The 18,203-nt window shown below is 48.9% G+C and overlaps 5 protein-coding genes across 5 annotated transcripts; 3 read left to right on the top strand and 2 right to left on the bottom strand.

Moving 5' to 3' along the window:
* Positions 1-3,434: 3,434 nt before the first annotated feature.
* EsH8_VI_000394 (RidA family protein) lies at positions 3,435-4,030 on the top strand (the record flags this gene model as incomplete). The annotated part of the gene is made up of 2 exons (XM_083271647.1): positions 3,435-3,546; positions 3,711-4,030. 2 exons carry the CDS (start codon positions 3,435-3,437, stop codon positions 4,028-4,030), a joined length of 432 nt encoding a protein of 143 aa, XP_083126821.1.
* A 3,456-nt stretch (positions 4,031-7,486) lies between these two features.
* Positions 7,487-8,153, bottom strand: EsH8_VI_000393 (uncharacterized protein; the record flags this gene model as incomplete). Its single annotated transcript, XM_083271646.1, has 3 exons — positions 7,487-7,616; positions 7,674-7,825; positions 7,881-8,153. The coding sequence occupies 3 exons, from the start codon at positions 8,151-8,153 to the stop codon at positions 7,487-7,489; spliced, it is 555 nt and encodes a 184-aa protein (XP_083126820.1).
* A 3,080-nt stretch (positions 8,154-11,233) lies between these two features.
* On the top strand, positions 11,234-11,926 carry EsH8_VI_000392 (CIA30 family protein; the record flags this gene model as incomplete). The annotated part of the gene is made up of 2 exons (XM_083271645.1): positions 11,234-11,781; positions 11,836-11,926. 2 exons carry the CDS (start codon positions 11,234-11,236, stop codon positions 11,924-11,926), a joined length of 639 nt encoding a protein of 212 aa, XP_083126819.1.
* An 843-nt stretch (positions 11,927-12,769) lies between these two features.
* EsH8_VI_000391 (uncharacterized protein) lies at positions 12,770-14,662 on the bottom strand (the record flags this gene model as incomplete). Its single annotated transcript, XM_083271644.1, has 2 exons — positions 12,770-14,552; positions 14,604-14,662. The coding sequence occupies 2 exons, from the start codon at positions 14,660-14,662 to the stop codon at positions 12,770-12,772; spliced, it is 1,842 nt and encodes a 613-aa protein (XP_083126818.1).
* A 1,506-nt stretch (positions 14,663-16,168) lies between these two features.
* Positions 16,169-17,401, top strand: EsH8_VI_000390 (uncharacterized protein; the record flags this gene model as incomplete). Its single annotated transcript, XM_083271643.1, has 1 exon — positions 16,169-17,401. One exon carries the CDS (start codon positions 16,169-16,171, stop codon positions 17,399-17,401), a length of 1,233 nt encoding a protein of 410 aa, XP_083126817.1.
* Between the last annotated feature and the right edge of the window lie 802 nt (positions 17,402-18,203).

The following is an 18,203-nucleotide window of genomic DNA, read 5'->3' as shown; positions in this document are numbered from 1 at the left end:
AATCATTTTGTCCAATGCAAGGGTAGCATGAATGCTGTATTCCTAGCATGAGGAAAACTCGGCCTCGGGAACAAATATGCGTATTTAGTGCAAGTGGCAACCATGATCATTTTCTTTCCTACCTTAATGGAACAAGAATATAACGTTTTCTGTTCACGTTTCTATCACCACGCCCTTCTGTTAGTGGCAATGGCTGTCACACTGCATACAGGAAGAGGGGCGTGGAGGCGTTTTAGGCATAATAACATGCCGCATCTTTACCAATAGCCACTTTTGAATCTTCCTGCCTAGTTTGTACGACGGCGCAGGCGTATTTTTGCCTCTTTAACACACACGCAGGGCAGCGGCGCATCCCCGCCTTCTCCCACTTTGTCGACATGCCAGAAGTCAGGGCTGAAGGTTCCAAGACCGAAGGGCTGATGTGAGCGAGACAAAAGACCCACCTACCTACCAGAGACTGTAAACAAGGCTAGGAAACCCCGTCGCCATACGGTAGTCCCTTTGTCATTGGCAGCGCTCCTTTCCCGAAAACCACCATCCCTCGCGCGAGGATCGTATTTCGTAACTTTCCGACACAGCCACCTTATTCCTAAGCCATTCCGCCCTGAGTTTAGCGTTCGTTTAGAAGAGCGAAATTCAGGGTGGAAGAGGAAGAGAGCCCCTGCTCATCGCCAAGACTACACGCACGAGGCTTACTCAGCTGCTTATGTAGGTCTTATTTGATATATCATTATTATCGTACCCCCAGACATTTAGACTCAACACTATGTGGCGCTATTCTTCCTATGCCGAGACTACGTTAAATTCTGTCACCCCAGTCTCCCGCCATGCGCCTCGAGATCCTAACAACGTTGTCGTCACCCTGAGCTTTGGCAGCGTCATACGCCAAGCGATATGCTCGAAGATTTTCGGAGAACAACGGTCGCCTATCCGTCCAGCCCGTAACGCTCCGGATCTTTTCACTTGCAACCCACTGACTCCATCCAAAAACTAACTGACTAGTCATGTCGTCGGCTGGTGCTGGCACCTCGTTTGGATGGAGTCCGAAGAGCGCGCCACCGCCGAAGCCATATTCAGCCGCCAGTGCCTTTCCGACTTCCCTCAGTGTTTCAGGATGCCGGCTGGAGATATTGAATATCTCCCCGGCAACGCATGCGTGACTCTTAGTGTTAATATTGCAAAGGAGCGCCGTTGTGGCAAGCGCCACATATGCGTCTGCGCAATCGTCAACGTGGAGTGAATGCAAAATGGTACCAGCGTCCGCAGTGAAATTGAGAGTTTGGCCGTTTGCATCGGATGCCACGCCTGATATACTCTTCTGTGCATTGGCGGCGTACTCGAACGCAGCGCCAAAGTAACTTCCACTGTATCCATATATTGGCGTTGCGCGAATGACTGCAACATCGAAACCAGACGGCTTCGTGTCTTTGCTGATGTTTTTCGCTGCCTCCAATGCCTTCAGTGCGGCATCTGTGCGGCCCCGTATAGGAGCAGGCGCGTTGAGAGATGATGTCTCGGTATGAGGTCGTAGTTCTGGATCACCGTGCAGACGGCTGGTGCCGTAATCCTTGCAACCTGACGACCAAAGTACAAGGGGGCGCCTCATCTCAGTAGAAATAGACGCTGCGTGGTTTGAAGCTTCAGCAAGGCCGATGACCAACTTCAAAACTGCATTCCAATGTTCAGCCTCAGCCACCGGGTCTGTCTTGGCGGGCTCCGTGCATGTCACGATGACATCCCACGTTGAACTTCGAGAAAGAATGTTTTGGAGAGTAGTCTCAGTATCCGCCGGGTCGCCGACAATAGGGATGACTTCATTAGATGAGAGAATGCAGGCGGCAGCAGCCCGGCGTACAAGTCCATAGACTTGGTATGAGCATAATTTGGTATTCGCGCTTGTATGGCTGGGGGAGAGCGCCTCTGCAGCACGGAGGAAGGCACGACAGACGGCTAAGCCAAGGTAGCCATTAGCACCGATTACCAAGACGGATAGCGGTCGAGAAGGAGGGCGTGGGATGTTGTCGCCCATGACTTTTGCTGTATGGGTTTTTGCTTATTTGAGTAAATTGGATCTATGAATGGTGAAATCGCAATGAAATGCAATGTGATGTGGGATTCAATGGAGGGATTCTTCGTAATTTGTGCACCAGCTTCCATGTGACAACATTTGAGTGACATTAGCCTTGACCCTGTTTGGGGTAATACGATGTTTCGTTGCATTCCCAACAAAGAAGAAGAAAAGCCAAAATTTGGGAGATTCCACATATGTAACCGTGTTTTCAGCCTTGAAAGTTCCATTGGTGCTCCTTAACGTCTTATGCAATGTTTTATTGGTATTAAACCGTAGAGAACACGCCAAGCCCTGACAAATCTTGGATTGGATTCAGCTTGGCTGTAATCCTTGACATGTGTGTCTTGAATGCAATGTCTTCGACCGTTTTAGTCGTTGAATGCTTGCTTCGACTAGCCTTACGCGGAACAGGGCCGTCTACCCCGAACAACAGAAATGTCTCATGAGTGTGGCTGACCCCAACGGAGGGATAGGTTCGTCCGAAGACCACTTGGATCGGTTAGGTGCCGTGAATGTAGGTTATTATACCCCTCATCCCCACTGTATCTATCCGATCCGTCTGTTAGTTCAAGACAGTTGCATCAAAAGCTGACTGCCAAGATAATAGGGCATGATATGCATCTCTAGCGTCGGTCCTTGCCCAACCATAAGTTACCCCACACACGCATGTTAATGAGTGGCTGGCGCCAAACGGATGATCTGGCGGCCGCCATAGTCCAGGGGCATCGGGAAAGCTGGATCTGGTTAAAGCCGACAGCTGAGCCGCTCGCTTGTCTCAACCGCGTTGCACTGCCGGCCAAATAAGAACACTGCCAAGAGAAGCTGGGCGCGAGGAAACATGAAGAATGTCTTTGACTTCTGTAAGGATGAATCAAGTCGGGTCAGCTTTTGTATAGTGGATGATGATATTTCATCTATTTCGTCGAACGCGGTGCTTACCCGTCATCTCTGCGCCTCCTTGGCGTTCCCTGTACCAATCAGTCACCCTGCAAAACTAGGTAGTCAAGTCGCTGCTGTTTGACCAGTTCCACTCTTCCAACGTATCATTCGTTCTTTAAGTGGGATTTCTCCCTTTTTGCCTTTCGCCGTACGTGACAACAACGGCCGAGACTTGGCGAAGTGAGCAAGATAGCTACCTACCTGCCTATCTTGGTACTCGCATCGCACCAGGCCTTTCGCCGTTGTACATTTACGGGCTGGACCTTAAATAAGCCCCCGAATAGAAGCTTTAGTAACTTTAACTGACCCTACACAATCATCTTCGTCCTGTTCCCTCCGTCTTCCACAGCTCTATTTCTGTCTCTAACCGAGCCAATACTGCCTTCCACCTCACAGCCTTCACATTAGCCTCCAATACATCGCCATGTCTGGTCTTCGATACTTCTCCTACAAGGATCATGGCGCTCGGCTACTGGAGCAAATGAATTACAACCAGGCTGTTCGCGTAGGCGACCGCATCGAGACAGCAGGTCAAGGTAAGGACCCTTGAGTTTCCCATTCCAGTAACATGCACTTCGCAAACCGAAAATAAATGTTACCCGCACCTCCATTTCCTGTTCTGTGCCCATTCGGCTACGGACGCACGAAGCTACTAAAAGAGACAAGTTAAAGGGGTGCCGTAAGCTGATAGATCCTGCAGGCGGTTGGTGCCACAAGACTGGCGAGATTCCTACTGATCTCCTAGAAGAGATTGACCAGGTCTTCGAGAATATTGACCTCGCACTCAAAGACGCCGGCGGCCAGGGTTGGTCTCAGGTCTACCGCATCCGTCTCTACGCTCTTGATGATGCCATGACGCCTGAGGCCCTTGGCCGCATGATCGAGAACGTCAAAAAGTGGGCGCCTAATCACTCGCCCATTCTCACTGGCGTCGGCGTTAGCAAGCTCGGACAACCGGGGATGCGTGTCGAAGTCGAGGTTGCTGCCTACGATCCTGAAGGTACTAAGAACTTGTTGTAAATGCTGGCTGTATTGGGGTTCTGAAAAGAGGCTCCCTTCACTACCACTGTATGGATTTCAATGCCGCTGAATTATCAAAAGAACATGCATTGGAATTAGGACAGAAAGGATTCAGAGTGTATGTCCTAAAGTCATGTACTCATCGTTGCGCAACTATCATAGATACAATGAATGTTGTCTTACGTTAAGCATCACACTGAGATAGCGAGATGATTAGTTGGTGTCATTTACCAGTAGCCTAGCGGTTGGTGATATTTTTTGAGCTAACATCAACACACCCGATAAGGTCTGCCCGAGAAAATATGATCACAGCACACCTTGAACCTGTGTTCTCACTCAAATATTTAGTAAAGACAACGTAAAGCAGGGAACACTCTCTGTGTTTAAAAAGTGCAGAATACTAACAAAGGGCTGTAAGTATAACTATCATCACTCCAATGTTGCTTCAATTTTCAATACTGCCTTTTTCGTTTTCCTATTTATGGGTCGCCTTTTTCAATATGGACTGGCTGGACAGGCGATAAGTGGATAGCGAACCTTTTTTATGGCCGAACTCGGGGGTTATTCATCGTTCCAACTGTCACAAACATGGAGGGGTTTCAATCCGCGAGCCAACCAACGAAAGATATATAAAATAGAGCATCAGCGTCTGTTTCCGTTATTTGGTTACATGATATGTTCTCGTGGAAAACTAACAATATCAGGAAAAGACATTTTGCCTCTCTGTGCCAGTCCACCATATGTTTAACTACTTACTCCCCCCAATATGTTCCAATCTCTCTCAAGTCTTCGACAAGAGCAACCGGGTTGTCAAGGCCCGCAAAATTACCTCCGAAGTCGTGATCTACATTATTTGTCAGTAGTGCGTTCCTTTTATTGCATACTCCCTCGATACTTACTTCTGTACATGGTCAAGTTTCCCAGCAAATGCAACACCTCTTTCGGCCAAAATCCTACCATGTACTTGAAGTAGCTGACCAGCATTGGTGCATCTGTGCTGGCCCTACGATAGATTCTCTCGAAAGCACCCGGATCTTGCGCATACGTATATACAGACGAGACAAATGAGCGCGTCAGGTAATATAGGGAGATGCAGCGTAAAATCTCGTTGTGGTCCAGGATGGAAGGCGATTTTCCAGCACTCGGATCAGACCCTGTATGAAGGTGCGTACATTAGTTTGTCTGTAGCATGGCCGAAAGGTTGGAGTCTACAAGTAAGGGTTTGGTCTTACAGTCAATGTACTTCTCACCAATCCATGCTAATTGCGCTATGGGATTGTCATACAAAGCCAGCCCAATGGTGTTTGGCTTGAGAAATCGATTTCAGCTACTAGTTCCTTGAAAAAAGCAGAGCCATACACGGCACAACTCCTGTGTCACTTACTCGAGTGGTATGTTCAAGGAAATACGCGAGGCCAGTCGTCCCCCAATCGGTGGATCTCTTCAATTCAAATTGCTCCAGAGGCGACAAGGTGATGTTCATCGCCGCAATCTGCTCCATTGGAGTGGGAAGGAAGGGAATGAAGACGAGATGGGCTGCTCTTGTTGAAGTATTGAAAACATCGTACAAGGTAAATGTCACCGGCGCCCCATGGGACGTTCCATGCGCGGCAAAGGTTTTGTAACCAAGAACCTGCGTCATCAGTGTGTTGTAAACGCGAGCAGTGTCGTCGAGAGTCCAGTTTCCGGGAGGCGATGAGGAGAAGGCGAAGCCCGGAAGTGATGGTACAACGACATTGAACGACACGGATTTGCCCGTGGATGTCTTGGCCGTCTGCGTCAGTTGCTTGATAATAGGTGTGAACTCGAGAAAGGAGCCCGGCCATCCATGATTCAGGATCAACGGGATAGCGTTGGGATCTTTAGACTTTTCATGGATGAAGTGAATTGTTAAACCTTCAATGTTTGCAGTGAAGTGTTTAAAACTAAAGTCGGTCAATTAGTATGAATGAATTTCCCTGCGACACATGAAGGTCTGTCACTCACCTATTCATTGACCTTTGCTCCTTCTCCCAATTAAACTTTTCTAGCCATTGTTTCCGAAGGCTTTTGAGCACATCCAAGTCAATTCCCATGGACGATCCTACGCCAGGATATTGGGGTTTCTCAGGGAGGCGCGTATCTCTAACGAGATCTAACATGCGCGGTACCCCCTTCGAGAGGTCAATTGTGTATGGACGTAGGTTGAATGACGTACTGGTGGGAGTTGCACCAACTGTCAGCTGGCATGCAAAGCCAATTGCCATGAGAAAAAACAAGCGTGGATTCATCTTGGCGAATTAGCACGTAGAACGATTAGATCATTCTTTTCAATCCCGCGTACCAACTTGGGATACAAGCTTACTCATAAGTAGAACTTCGACATTCAGAAAATCAATTCAACTAACCATTGGAAATCAAACAGGGTGGGCAGCCTGCCTAGTCTCGCTGTCGACCAAATTGGGACATTTCCGTCTCCCTGTCAGACGACTGCGCCACCCGGTATGATTAATTTCGTCCATCGCTTCCCAACAGTGCCAGATTAGGTAGACCAGAGTCGGGATTGGCTGAACGGTTAAGCCACAAGAAGGTTAGCAATGTGGTCGGCCGGCCACACCTATGCAACGTTTTAGAACACATTACTATCTCATCGAGTACAGACTTACCCCTTTTTTTTCAAGGGCGTGGTAGAGCCAATAAGATTCACTGATCGTATGTGACTAGAAATATTTGCCCATCAAATACTTATATCGTCAGTTTTAGAATAAGAATGAATATTTCAGGCCCTGTCAAAAATGGAGTGGGTTCACCCTCAATGTGATACGGACCACAACAAGGTCAAATTCGATTGACTTTATTCATATTAACCAATCTCAAGTATCAACCCATCACATTAAAGGCGGTTGAATCCAGGTGAGCAACTGGCTGAAGCAACTGCAATTTCACGATAGGATGTAGCGCCTCGCAATGCAGAGCATCCGAAACAAAATTGAATCTAATAGCTGATACAGTCTAGAGGAGATAATTCCTTGGTCAATGACTCGCTCTCTGAATCAGTTGATTCCATTACGAACTTGCAGTATAATGCAGCAACACTACATCAGGTTGACAAATAGCCGAATGCGACCTAGTCCTTTCCCCCTCCCGTTTTCTCATTTCTTAAGAGACAACAGGTATTTTACTGTTCGAGTTTGCTCTCTTCTAGTACCTGAATATGACTGATCATCTCCCGATAATATTTATTCTACATGACACAAACGTGAAAATGGAATACGGAATTGTATTAGCATGGAATGTACTCTTATAGAGGAGCAAAAGGTACGAGGCAATTTATCATTAACATTAATACATCTACTACCCCGAGGGCGGCATGAATCATAATCTTGTCCTTAGCGTGCAGAAACCTGCGACATCATAGGATAAACAACCCAGGACTGTGCAGCTTATCTGTTCAAGCCTTCGTAAACTGAGGTGAAATCAGTTACCAGGACGGCGAATGTGAACGAGGAGGTTGCCGTTGCCGTAAGCAAACTCTGAGCCTTGAACCGTGTTATCCGCACGAGTGCAGCTATCCATGACAAAGCCGGCACCACGCGCGACGTCGTTGCTGCATCCGTGACATCAGTTTTCTGTCCTCATCACTCACTAGGTGGATGAAACTTACCAAGACGAAGACACGGTGGCCGCGTTAGTACCTCCCTTCACGCCAGTGATCTGCGCGTTTCCGTAGACGCAGAAGACAGAGACAGCTTGGACAACACAAGCCTGGCTCCCCTTGCGGGCAAGGTCGTTAATGCACCACACGGCGTCAGGAACCTGGTTACTGTTAGTTTACAGGCCGCAATCCGGATATCATAAAGAAAACACTAACGTAAGCCTCGGTGTTGACCAAGTTGTTGCAGGAGACACGCTTCTGGAGCAAACCGCCCTCGGTAGCGGTGCTGGTAGCGTTGATAGTGGCAGACCAGGCCTCGACGGCCTCCTCTGGGGTCAGGTTGTCACCATCGGGGTTGGCAATGATGCCGTCGACCCACTTGACGAAGGAGAAGGCCTCGACGGCGTCAGTCTGGGCGGTGGTAGGGGCGGCACCGATGAAAGGTGCAACGGCCAGAACGGCCAAGGCGGAGAGGGCGAAGTTGACCATTTTGAGGAACTGAGATGGCTCGGCTTTTGGTTACTTGTCTAAAGAGGTGATGGTGCCGAGAAAAAATACATTGAATCTAAAAACCTTTGTTCTTTTATATGTAAAATCTAGAAGAAAAAGCCTCGAGCCGCAATTCCATTTTCAATCCAAGCTCGGGATAACCTGGAGCAAACCCCTGCACAATACCAAAGTTCTTTTCAAAATATCCGCCATAAAATTGCCACCCCTACACGAGACATAATATGAGCCTGCTTCATTCAGTTAAGCTAAACCCGGATCCCCGCTCAAGACCGGTCAGCCCTGTAAGTGAGCCGCTGACCTGTGCTGAAGACGGAATAGCCTCACCTACGCCAGAGCGGTTCAAGAAACTACTGCAAGCTTGTGCAGACTCCACTAGCGGGTCGGGTCGAGTTCGCCTATCGACAATGTTTGAAAATTGCTTGTGTAAACGCCCAGATACTACCTATATTGGTGGGCACGTTGGGAACGTCACCCGCAACTCCAAACACCGCGAGACATGAACAACCTACATTGCTAAGCATCGCTCCTGTACGGCACCCACGGAAGGAATGAGTATAATGGTAGCGGAAAACCTGAAGATTGAATATCTGACAGGCCATAATAAATGGAACTTAGGTGAGATTTTAGCTTGAGTCTAGGGCTACCTATCCACCCCGAACTACGGTGAATAGGCAGCTCCGATGGAAAGGCCGGAAGGGCAGGAAGGGCAGGATTTAGAGTCCACCAAACACTCAGGAATCTCAATAAGTGCTGTTCGCTTGGAGCCTAGAGCGGAGTCTCCAATGTTTCTTTGTCGTAAAGCGGACCCGATGTAACATGTTGTGCGGGCCCGAAATCCATCTCGGCAAAAGAGACCGCTCTATCCATTCAAGTCCCCAGATGATGGGAAACGATGGAGAGCCTCTTGACACGATGTAACCTATGAATATGACATTTGGGCTATGGGTTGGTTGGAATCCCCTTTCTGGCGGGGGGGCAGCTTCGGAAGGATCCGATAGTTGATGTTCGGCGTTTGTCAACAAGATCCTTCGGTAATTCTAGTGTATGTCAACTTATTGCGGAGCCAGAATTTATGGTCCTTTAACTAGCCACCTCGGTAAATCTCGGTCCGTAGGTTGCAGGAGGCAGAGTCAGCAGAGGGGATGTGAAGCAGGACACTGGACAGAAAACAGAAGGAGGCGGCATTTGCTGAGATTCAGCTTGTTGAAACGCTTGGTTTGTCCACATGCGATCTTGAACTCCAAAAAGAAAATCTTTTCGGTTGGGATGGTATTAATATTCACTCCGGTGCCGACTATTCCAACACTAAAGTAGCAACTCTGTTTTTACTCTGAAGTTGATATAAACCACTGAAGCTCTTCCAAGTTGGGAACTGGTGTATAAACATAGGAAAAGTGGAGGAAGAAATCCTTGATGACGTTACAAGCCTTAAAAAATCAGCAAATTCGACGGTATCAAAAGAGAGATAAGAACGTGTATATAGAAACCCCGCGTTTGTGATTAAATTGAAGTGAATGGTTGAGAACCCAGCAAGAGAAGGACATGCTTCTATGTTGTGAGTCGAAGTGTGGGAACGAGCCTGTAAGTAAAAGAGAGTGATCTTTTAGGCGTAGAATATGATAGTCACGTGCTTACGCGCATGGTGGCGCGTGGGACGCGCGCTAACGTCGCCCACCCACTTTTGGCCACCCCCACACTTGGCCACCCCCATTTACACCAAAAACAGTGTTTTCACGAATTCTATATTAAATTAAATACTATAGCTATAAATACACTTACTATTAATACCTATAAGTAAAATATAGATTATTAATTCTTACTTAAATAAATAAGTTGTTTATTTACTTAAACTAAAGGTATAAAGCTTTTAAAAAACTATATACTAAAATAGATATATAATATATATAGAAATAAAATAGATATATAAAAAACAAAAAAAGTAAAACTCTTTTAAAAATATATTTACTTTAATTACTAAATAGTTTAGTTACTTAAAAAATCTTTTACTTAGTAATATTAATTTTTAAATTTCCTTATATAAATATTTCTTAGTAAATTCTTAAAACTAGTATATTATAGTAATAAATTAATAAATATAATCTATTTATACTAAAATATACTACTATTAATAGTAATATAACTAATTATTTTTTATTTAAGATTTTTTATATAGTATTTATTTTTAAAACTAAGATTTTTAAGTGTTAAGAATTACTAGTACTTTACTACTAAATCTTAACAGTTTTTAGTTTTAAGCTTAAATCTTTTATATACTATAATTAGCTTAAAATAATAGATTATAAAAAATATTATAGCTTATATATAATATTAGTTTATCTATTTTAGCTTTTAAATATATTCTATATATACTATTTAATTTGATATAGAATTAGTAAAAACGCTGTTTTTGGTGTAAATAGGGTGGCCAACAGTGGGGGTGGCCAAAAGGGGGTGGGCGACGTTACAGTGCTTCACGATGCTCTCTGCCACGATTCTGGCCCCTTTTTGTTAGCCGCTCAGGTTTAGTTGTAATACAACAGGCCTCTTGACATTCAATGCCAGTCGACCAAAAGTGGATCCATTATAACGTCAGTTGTCTTAAAATGTGTCGCTTTAGGAGTCAAAGGGGGTTCGGTTCCTTGGCAATTTGTTCTCGGTAATCCCGGCAAACTTGGCTCGCGGCTGTGCTTTTGTTGACAAGAGCGAAGATCCCGGATCCATGACATCGTTGATTGAAGCCTCCACAGCTGGGTGAACCACAGCACGGGGTTGATCAGCAGAAAATTTAGAGTTTGGCGTGCAAATGAGCCCACGATGGACTGGCCCGGAGTATTCGACCGTCCCGAGTGGTTCCAAAAAAGACGAGAGTCTCTTGGCATGGAAAGTATAATAAACGCTGCTAGCGGAGACGAACGACAGCGGTCCCGAGATTAAATAGCTGGCTCACCCGCCCAGGTTGTGGGAGCGCGCCTAGGCTCCAGTAATTATTGATCGCCGTCAACTCGTTTCCCGCAACGCAGCTACTAGAATAAAAGCCAAGACATCAGCTCCGAATCGCCATGCACATCCCCGCTGTCGCCCTCCGGGCTCTGGCCTCGGCGGCTCTTTTCACTCCCTGGGACAAGAGCCAGTGGGTCGCTTCCGACGACACGGTCCGCAACGGCACGAGTCATTCGGCTTTGGACATCATCGAGGCCGGCGCGGCCGGAAATCCGTTTTCCGAATCCATTGCAAACTTCCACGGAAACTTGGACTACGCAACGCTGGGCGGTGCCGGCTTCGCCTCCCAGAGGACCGTCGACGACTGGCCGAGCATCGACATCTCGGCTTACGACACCATCACTCTGGAGATCCCCTACGCGGACGGGAAGACGTACTCCTTCAACCTCAAGGACACGGTTCCGCCGCCCATCAACGGCGTTGAGCAGTCTGGTGTTAGTTGGGAGTACAACTTCCAGCTCCCGGCGGTCAACCATCTCGACGGCCAAGTTGAGAAGGTCGTTATACCCATCGCCGATTTTGTGCCCACCTTCCGCGGCCGAGTTCAGAACGACACCGCGCCGCTCGATTTGGCAAGCATCAAGAGAGTAAACATCATGATCCGGAGGTGAGAAAGGTGCCCTAATCATGTTTAATATGGATGAATCTAACAGGAAACTAGCTTCTTTGCCGAGCAGGACGGAGACTTTGAGCTGCACATCAAGTCCGTCACGGCGTCAAGACAAGGCAGCCAGGAGCTTCGCTCCAGCTGAGTAAAATCATAATTCAACCAAATGTATGTATCGTATTGCACGCCGTGCGTGAGCTTTCGTTAGAACCACATTCTATTGGGATTATTTATGCATTGCGAATAACAAGCATGGCATTTGGAACTGAACGTCAAATATATCGTCAAAAGTACTCTGAGATTTTTTTTGGTGCAGTGTTTAATAGACAATGTGCTGTCGCATGTCATTTATGCTACGTATGGGATGGCCAATGCGTTGAAGATATTGAGAACAAGCTGCATACGTTCTTACGACGAATTGAACACAACAATAGACGGCAGAAATCTGCATGTTTGCTATCGAATCTACCTTGTACCTAGGCCACAGTCTCGACTGCCTAAGATTTTTGACGTTAACCCCATGGTACTAAGACACCCTCGCAATACCAATCGACATGATTTTGAGCCTCTAAGGCCTATGAAAACAAGCATTTGATCGTCGTAACACTAAACCGGATACCAATTTACCAGACACAAATTTGAAAGTTGGGACGGAGCCCATCTTCGAACCCCGATGCGGTTCGTAAGAAGAGAAGAATAACAGTCAGAAGAAGAAAAAAATTGTAATGGTTGCCGAATTAGACCCTTCTGCAAGGGAAGGCCGCGTCGGAAGCGAATATTGGTTCTCCATGGTGCCTCTTCGGTCTGGATGTACCAGAAAGGAGGGACATGTCAAGAGTAAAAACGGGTTTGAAAAGAAAGAAAAATGGAAATCGTTCGTTGTAAGCATTCCCGAGGGTATTCTGTTGCCCTCTCCAGAATTTTCGATGGCTCGTTCGTGGTAGAGCCTGGTTCTCGACAATCATGAATCTGAATGCGTGATGGTATATCAGGCACCGCCATGAGCCAGTCCGCTGCCTCGACCTCGACCTCGGCCACGGCCACGGCCACCACGGCCACCTCGACCTCTACCGTTTCCACGGCCTCTGCCTCGAGAAGATTGTCCACGGGTTGCGCCATTATAAGATTGGGACGCAGAGGAGGCTGTGCCATGGGTCGTTACAGTAGAGTCGTTTCCATTCTCATTGGCTTGAGCTGTTTGCTGCGAAAGGTTCTGCTGGTTCTGGTTCTGGTTCAGCACGTTCGGAATGTTAGGAGCCTCATTCTGCTGGGGCTGATTCTGCTGAGGCTGAAGATCCAACTGCTGATCATGCTGCTGCTCTTGACCCTGAACCTCCTGGTGCTGGACTTGATTCGGCTGATGCTGCTGGTTCTGCTGAGGTTGATTCGCCACGGGCTGGCTCACCTGAGTTTGGCCCTGTTGGAGTTGGTTCGTCTGAAGTTGACCTTGCTGAGCCTGAGTCTGTAGGTATTGAACAGCATTGTGACCGCCGGCAGACACCCAAGCCTGGATATTGTTGGCAACGCTCGAAATCTGTGGACCTTGGGTTTGAGGCTGAACCGCATTAATGACACCCGGCCAGTGTGCAAGCTGATTCGAGATCTGAGCCGCGGCATGGAAATGACCCCCAGTGAACAAAGTCGGGAGATGGCCGGGGTGTGCGGGAGCATGGGTTGCAGCCACATGGTGATGGCCGCGGGTTGAAATGAGACCTCCACGGGTTCCACGACCTCGGCCACGTCCGCGAGTTCCACGTGCATTGACGGCCGGGTGAAAATGATTATTGGCGCCATCGAAGGGCTGGTTGGAAGGAGTAGAAGCCGTAGGTTGTTGAGGGAATGCAGTTGTGTTGGGGTTGCGGGCGTGGGGGGGCTTCTCACGGCTGGTAGACTTAACGACGGCGTGCAGGTGCTTGACGCGAATCTGCTTCTCTTTGCAATCGTCAACCCAAGGCAGCCATTTCTGCCTGTCCTGGGGAGGGCACAGGTTCATGATGCGCTTGAAGCGACGATTCTTTTGGATGCGAGTCTGCGATGCAAAGATCAACTGATCGGTCGCAAATATGCCGCGGGCACGGGAGAACATCTCCGACTCTTCGTGACCGGTTCTATCTCTGCTCCACTCAGCGACGAACTCGGGCTTCATGAGCGGCTTGAAGTGCTGTCTGAGCGACGGCGTGTTGAGGCTGAACCAGTAGAAAGATTCGGTGAGTGCGGCTCTGAGAAATCCCTCGTCGTCGTGGCCCGTCGAAAGAAGGTGGAACGCGTCAATGTAGTCGACCATGATTTCGACGTGGAACAGCATGTCCCACTCACGGGCCTCGGCCTTGAGATCCACCCAGCATCTGTGGGTGAAGTCGAGAAGGGAGAGAAACATCTGTCTCAAGATACATAGAAGCGACCGGTGAAGGAAGCGATCGGCGAGGATGATGGTCTCCACCATCTTCTTGAGCTTGACATGGGGGATGTTCAAGTGCGCTCTCTTGCGAGGCTCCTTCTGGACGGCGCGAATCACCCCGTCGAAGGCCTGAGTGGGCACAACCTTGATGCCGTGAAACTTTATCTCGAAGAACCAGCTGTGTGCAAGATTAAGGTAGAACTCAAGGGCTCCAGGGCTGACATCGCCTTCAAATTGGATCTCCTGGGTGTATGCCTCCTCGAAGAACCCGAAAAAGGCGCACTCGAAATACATCGAGCCCGCGGCGACGATGTCACGGTACACGATGAAGGTCTTTTTGCCGCAGTGAATATGAACGGAGTCTTTGACATTACTGCCGTATGTGAGTCTTGGGAGATATTTAGCTGCGTTGGATTCAACTTACAGCTCGACGATGCGCGGACGCTTCGCAGCCTTGGCTTTTGAGTTGGCAAGAGCGGCCATTTTGACCGCGTCGGGTCTAAAGTCCCGGACGTTGCTCATGCTGAATCGTGGCTTGGGAAACGGTTCTCAAGTTGGGAAGCGATCAAGCCGGAAAATTCTGAATGGGTCAGAGATATGAGGAGGTCCTCGTGAGACTAGGGTAGCCCCAACCAACCTGCTGGTGTCCGCGGATGTTTAGCTCGGATCGAACAGTTGGCTGTCCAAGGGAGCCCAGATGATGACAAAAGGGTTGTTTTGGTATGCTTAACGCGTTGTTTATGGGTGCCGAGACACAAGGAGTTCTCGCGAGACGATGCCTGGGCACAGCCAGAGATTCCTAGATGACTGTCTCGAAATTAGGAAGAGTAGGCACGTCTTGACCAATGATGGTTTGGTCAGGGACTTGATATGAGAGAAAGGTGAAAGTGGCAAGCGTCTTATTCCCAACGCGAGGGGGAGGTTTGAGGTCGGTACGAGGAGTGCGGTCGAGGTATGCAATCAAAGGAGAGGGAAAGAGTTGTTGTGCCGCCGAAACTTCGAAATCGTGGGCCCTGCAAGCCCTGTTCCTTCCTCTGTTGTAAAGTCAAGGTCGAGGCCGTTACAAGCCCTAAAATCCAAGCCTTTATGCGGCTGAGTGATTTGAGCCGCATGTGTCTCCCGTTTGTGGCACGAGATAAGTGTGCCGTGGGCTCTATTCCCTCTTTCAGGATGGCCGGAAGCTTCTCCGAAGGTGTTGTCCAACTTGCCCGGCACTGGCCCCACTTGTTCCCGAGTGTGACCTCCTACTCCCTCCGTGCACCTGCGGCACTACCCCAGAACAACAAGGCAATGGAACATCAACAAAGACCGGCTCCTTCTTCGTACAAAAAGCTTCTCTGTGGATCTCTTGTCGGTATATGCTGTTGGAATTTGCGGGAGCTAGCTTTGCTGCCGAAGAGAGTCTTAGTGGCTAGAAACTTGCTTTGTATTTAGCCTTGGAAATGAAAGTCATTCTTACAACTTCATCGAAATTATTTCTTTGCATTTATTCCAGCTCTATGAAGTTGCAATAGCTTCGTGCCACTGTTCAACTATACCGAACCTTCTCCCAGTGATGTGATGCTGACTGTGCAGCAGACAGTGCCATCGTAGGTCCACACAGTGGTTGCCCGCCACAAACAGGCATTGGTCTACCATTCCTTCCCACCTTCATCCTCAGCACGAGAACCTCTCCAAGAAAACACAAAACCTTACCTTGAGACGACTCGATATTTAAACTTGGATTCTTCGCGCTTTTTCTTCTCAGGCTGGAGCGCAGTTTGTTGGCACGGCCGTTTGAGTCACACCCATCCCACTGACTCACCGAGGCCTCTGCAGTTCCTCCCTCTTCCGTTCTTCTCACTATTCTTACTCCATCAACATCTCTCCCTTTCCGCACGCAATCCATTGGAAACATTTGAGGTAGAATGAAGGGCTAAACAAGCAACACCCGGGTTCTGTTCGTTTGCATTTCACCTGCGTGGGAAGGAGCCGGGCTTGTCTTGCATCATGGGGGGTTCCGTCTTTGCCTCGGGCGACAGCCCCCTCCATACTCCAAGGATGCCCCCAGACATCTACGAACTCGTCAAATCTCGCTGCCATGCAGCCCTCCGCAGTATCTACGTATGCGTTGCCAGCCCCATCGAGGGCCCCGAGAAGACGGACTTCGGCGACATTGACATCCTGGTTGCCTGGGAGAAAGCGGCCGTCCTGGGGCCGTCCACAGCTGTCGCATTTGCTTCCAAGGATGAGGCACGCCTCGCCATCCAAGCTGCTCTGGGGGCGGACTATGTCAAATATGGAAATACAGGTGATCACTACGCTGTCCCTTGGCCAAACGACGACGCCGTAAACAGACGCTACATCCAGGTCGACCTCGCCATCTGCAACTCCTTGGACAAGCTGCAGTGGTCTCTATTCAAACACGCGCACGGCGACCTCTGGAGTATCCTCGGCACCATCGTCAGGCCATACGGGCTCACCGTCGATGAAAGGTCCCTCTGGCTGCGGGTCCCTGAGATTGAGAAACTTCACAAGAACTGGGCCAAGGTGCACCTCACGAGCGACCAGAACGAGATCCTGCGATTCCTAGGGCTAGACATTGGCAGATTCTCGGACGGCCCCTTTTCTTCTCGCAACGACATGTACGAGTATGCCGCCCAGTGCCGGATGTTTGTGGTTCGGCCTGGAGACGACGCAGGCCCTGCAGCGGGGTCAAGTACAGCCTCGGGGTCCAACAGCCAAGACACAGAGCCGGGCAGCAAGAAGCTCAACTCCAAGGACCGGAAACGCATGAACTCCAGGCCGGGCTTCAGCAAGTGGATCGAGGAGTTTCTCCCCCGTTGCCGAGCAGAAACGCGGTTCATGGAGGAACGGACGTCACGGCAGGCGGTTCGCGAGGAGGCGTTTCAGCGTTTCGGCGTCGAAAAAGAATACATGGGCCGCTTGAGTGAGTTCATGCGCAAGCAGAGCCAGGAGACCATCTTGGCGCATATCAAGGAGTTGGTTCCTGCTGCCACTCCTGGTGACCCCCAGTCATGCCAGTATCGCGGCTGCCTGATGAAGGCCCTCAAGAAAATCATCTTCGAGGGCGATAAGAGCTACGGGGTTGTACCGGAGACGACCCTCGAGGATGACCTTGGATTCATGATCCAGGAGAAGGCTACACGGTTCGTCAGCGACAACCTGGATGCCATTGGGAAGGCCGCCATGGCGAAGCATTACGAACATTATGAACAGTAAAAGGCAAAGGCGCAGTAGATACGTAGGGGAAAAGAGCGAAAAGATGGGAGCACTTGATACTTTACCTGGAACGCTGGCTTAGATCCGCGACGTTGGAGTTGGAGAAGTAGACGATGCAGGCTATGAGCATCTTAGTTGCGGGATAGAATAATACCCTTAATGATTACTTGCTGATGGCCAACACTTGGTTTCTTTGATTTCTCTCTTTTCCCAGCCCCAAGAGCGGGCATGTGCTTCAACGTGATGCTGTGCCTCCGGACGCCGAGGCATCTTGACAGGCTTTCAGGATGGACCACAGGCCGTCTTCAGCTCAACAACAAAACGACACCACGACGGCATCAAACCTGCTCAGCCGCATACGTTCTTCACCTACATCTTGCAAGTGGCGGCTTGGGCAAGGTGAGTGGATTCTGAAGCCCTAACGACATCATCACATATATCCACCACGGGGCACCCTCTGCCTTCTCCTACTCTAGCTCGCCCTGTAAACTTCCTTTTCTCTTCTTTCCTTTCCTTCAACTTCTGATTGTCCCCTCCTTGCTGGCTCAACAGAAATCTTTATTACAACGAAACCGTTATAGCTCCCCTTTTCTTTTATCGAAGGACATACGTACACCTTCAACCCACCAAGTCCGTCATCAAGGACGTGTCTTTCTTCTCTTCTTTCAAGCTCACTGTCCATACTCACAACTTCCTGCTCACTCTCCAATAGCCGCCAGAGTCAAAGGTCAACCACAGAAAGCCTCGAGTCACTGAGCCGTCGCTCTCTACAAGACCAGTCATCGTCAAAGCTACTGCGCTC

The sequence above is a fragment of the Colletotrichum jinshuiense genome, chromosome 6 (genome assembly GCF_051148585.1).
Source record: "Colletotrichum jinshuiense chromosome 6, complete sequence".
Lineage (NCBI taxonomy): Eukaryota > Fungi > Ascomycota > Sordariomycetes > Glomerellales > Glomerellaceae > Colletotrichum > Colletotrichum jinshuiense.
This window is presented reverse-complemented; position numbering and strand designations above follow the sequence as displayed.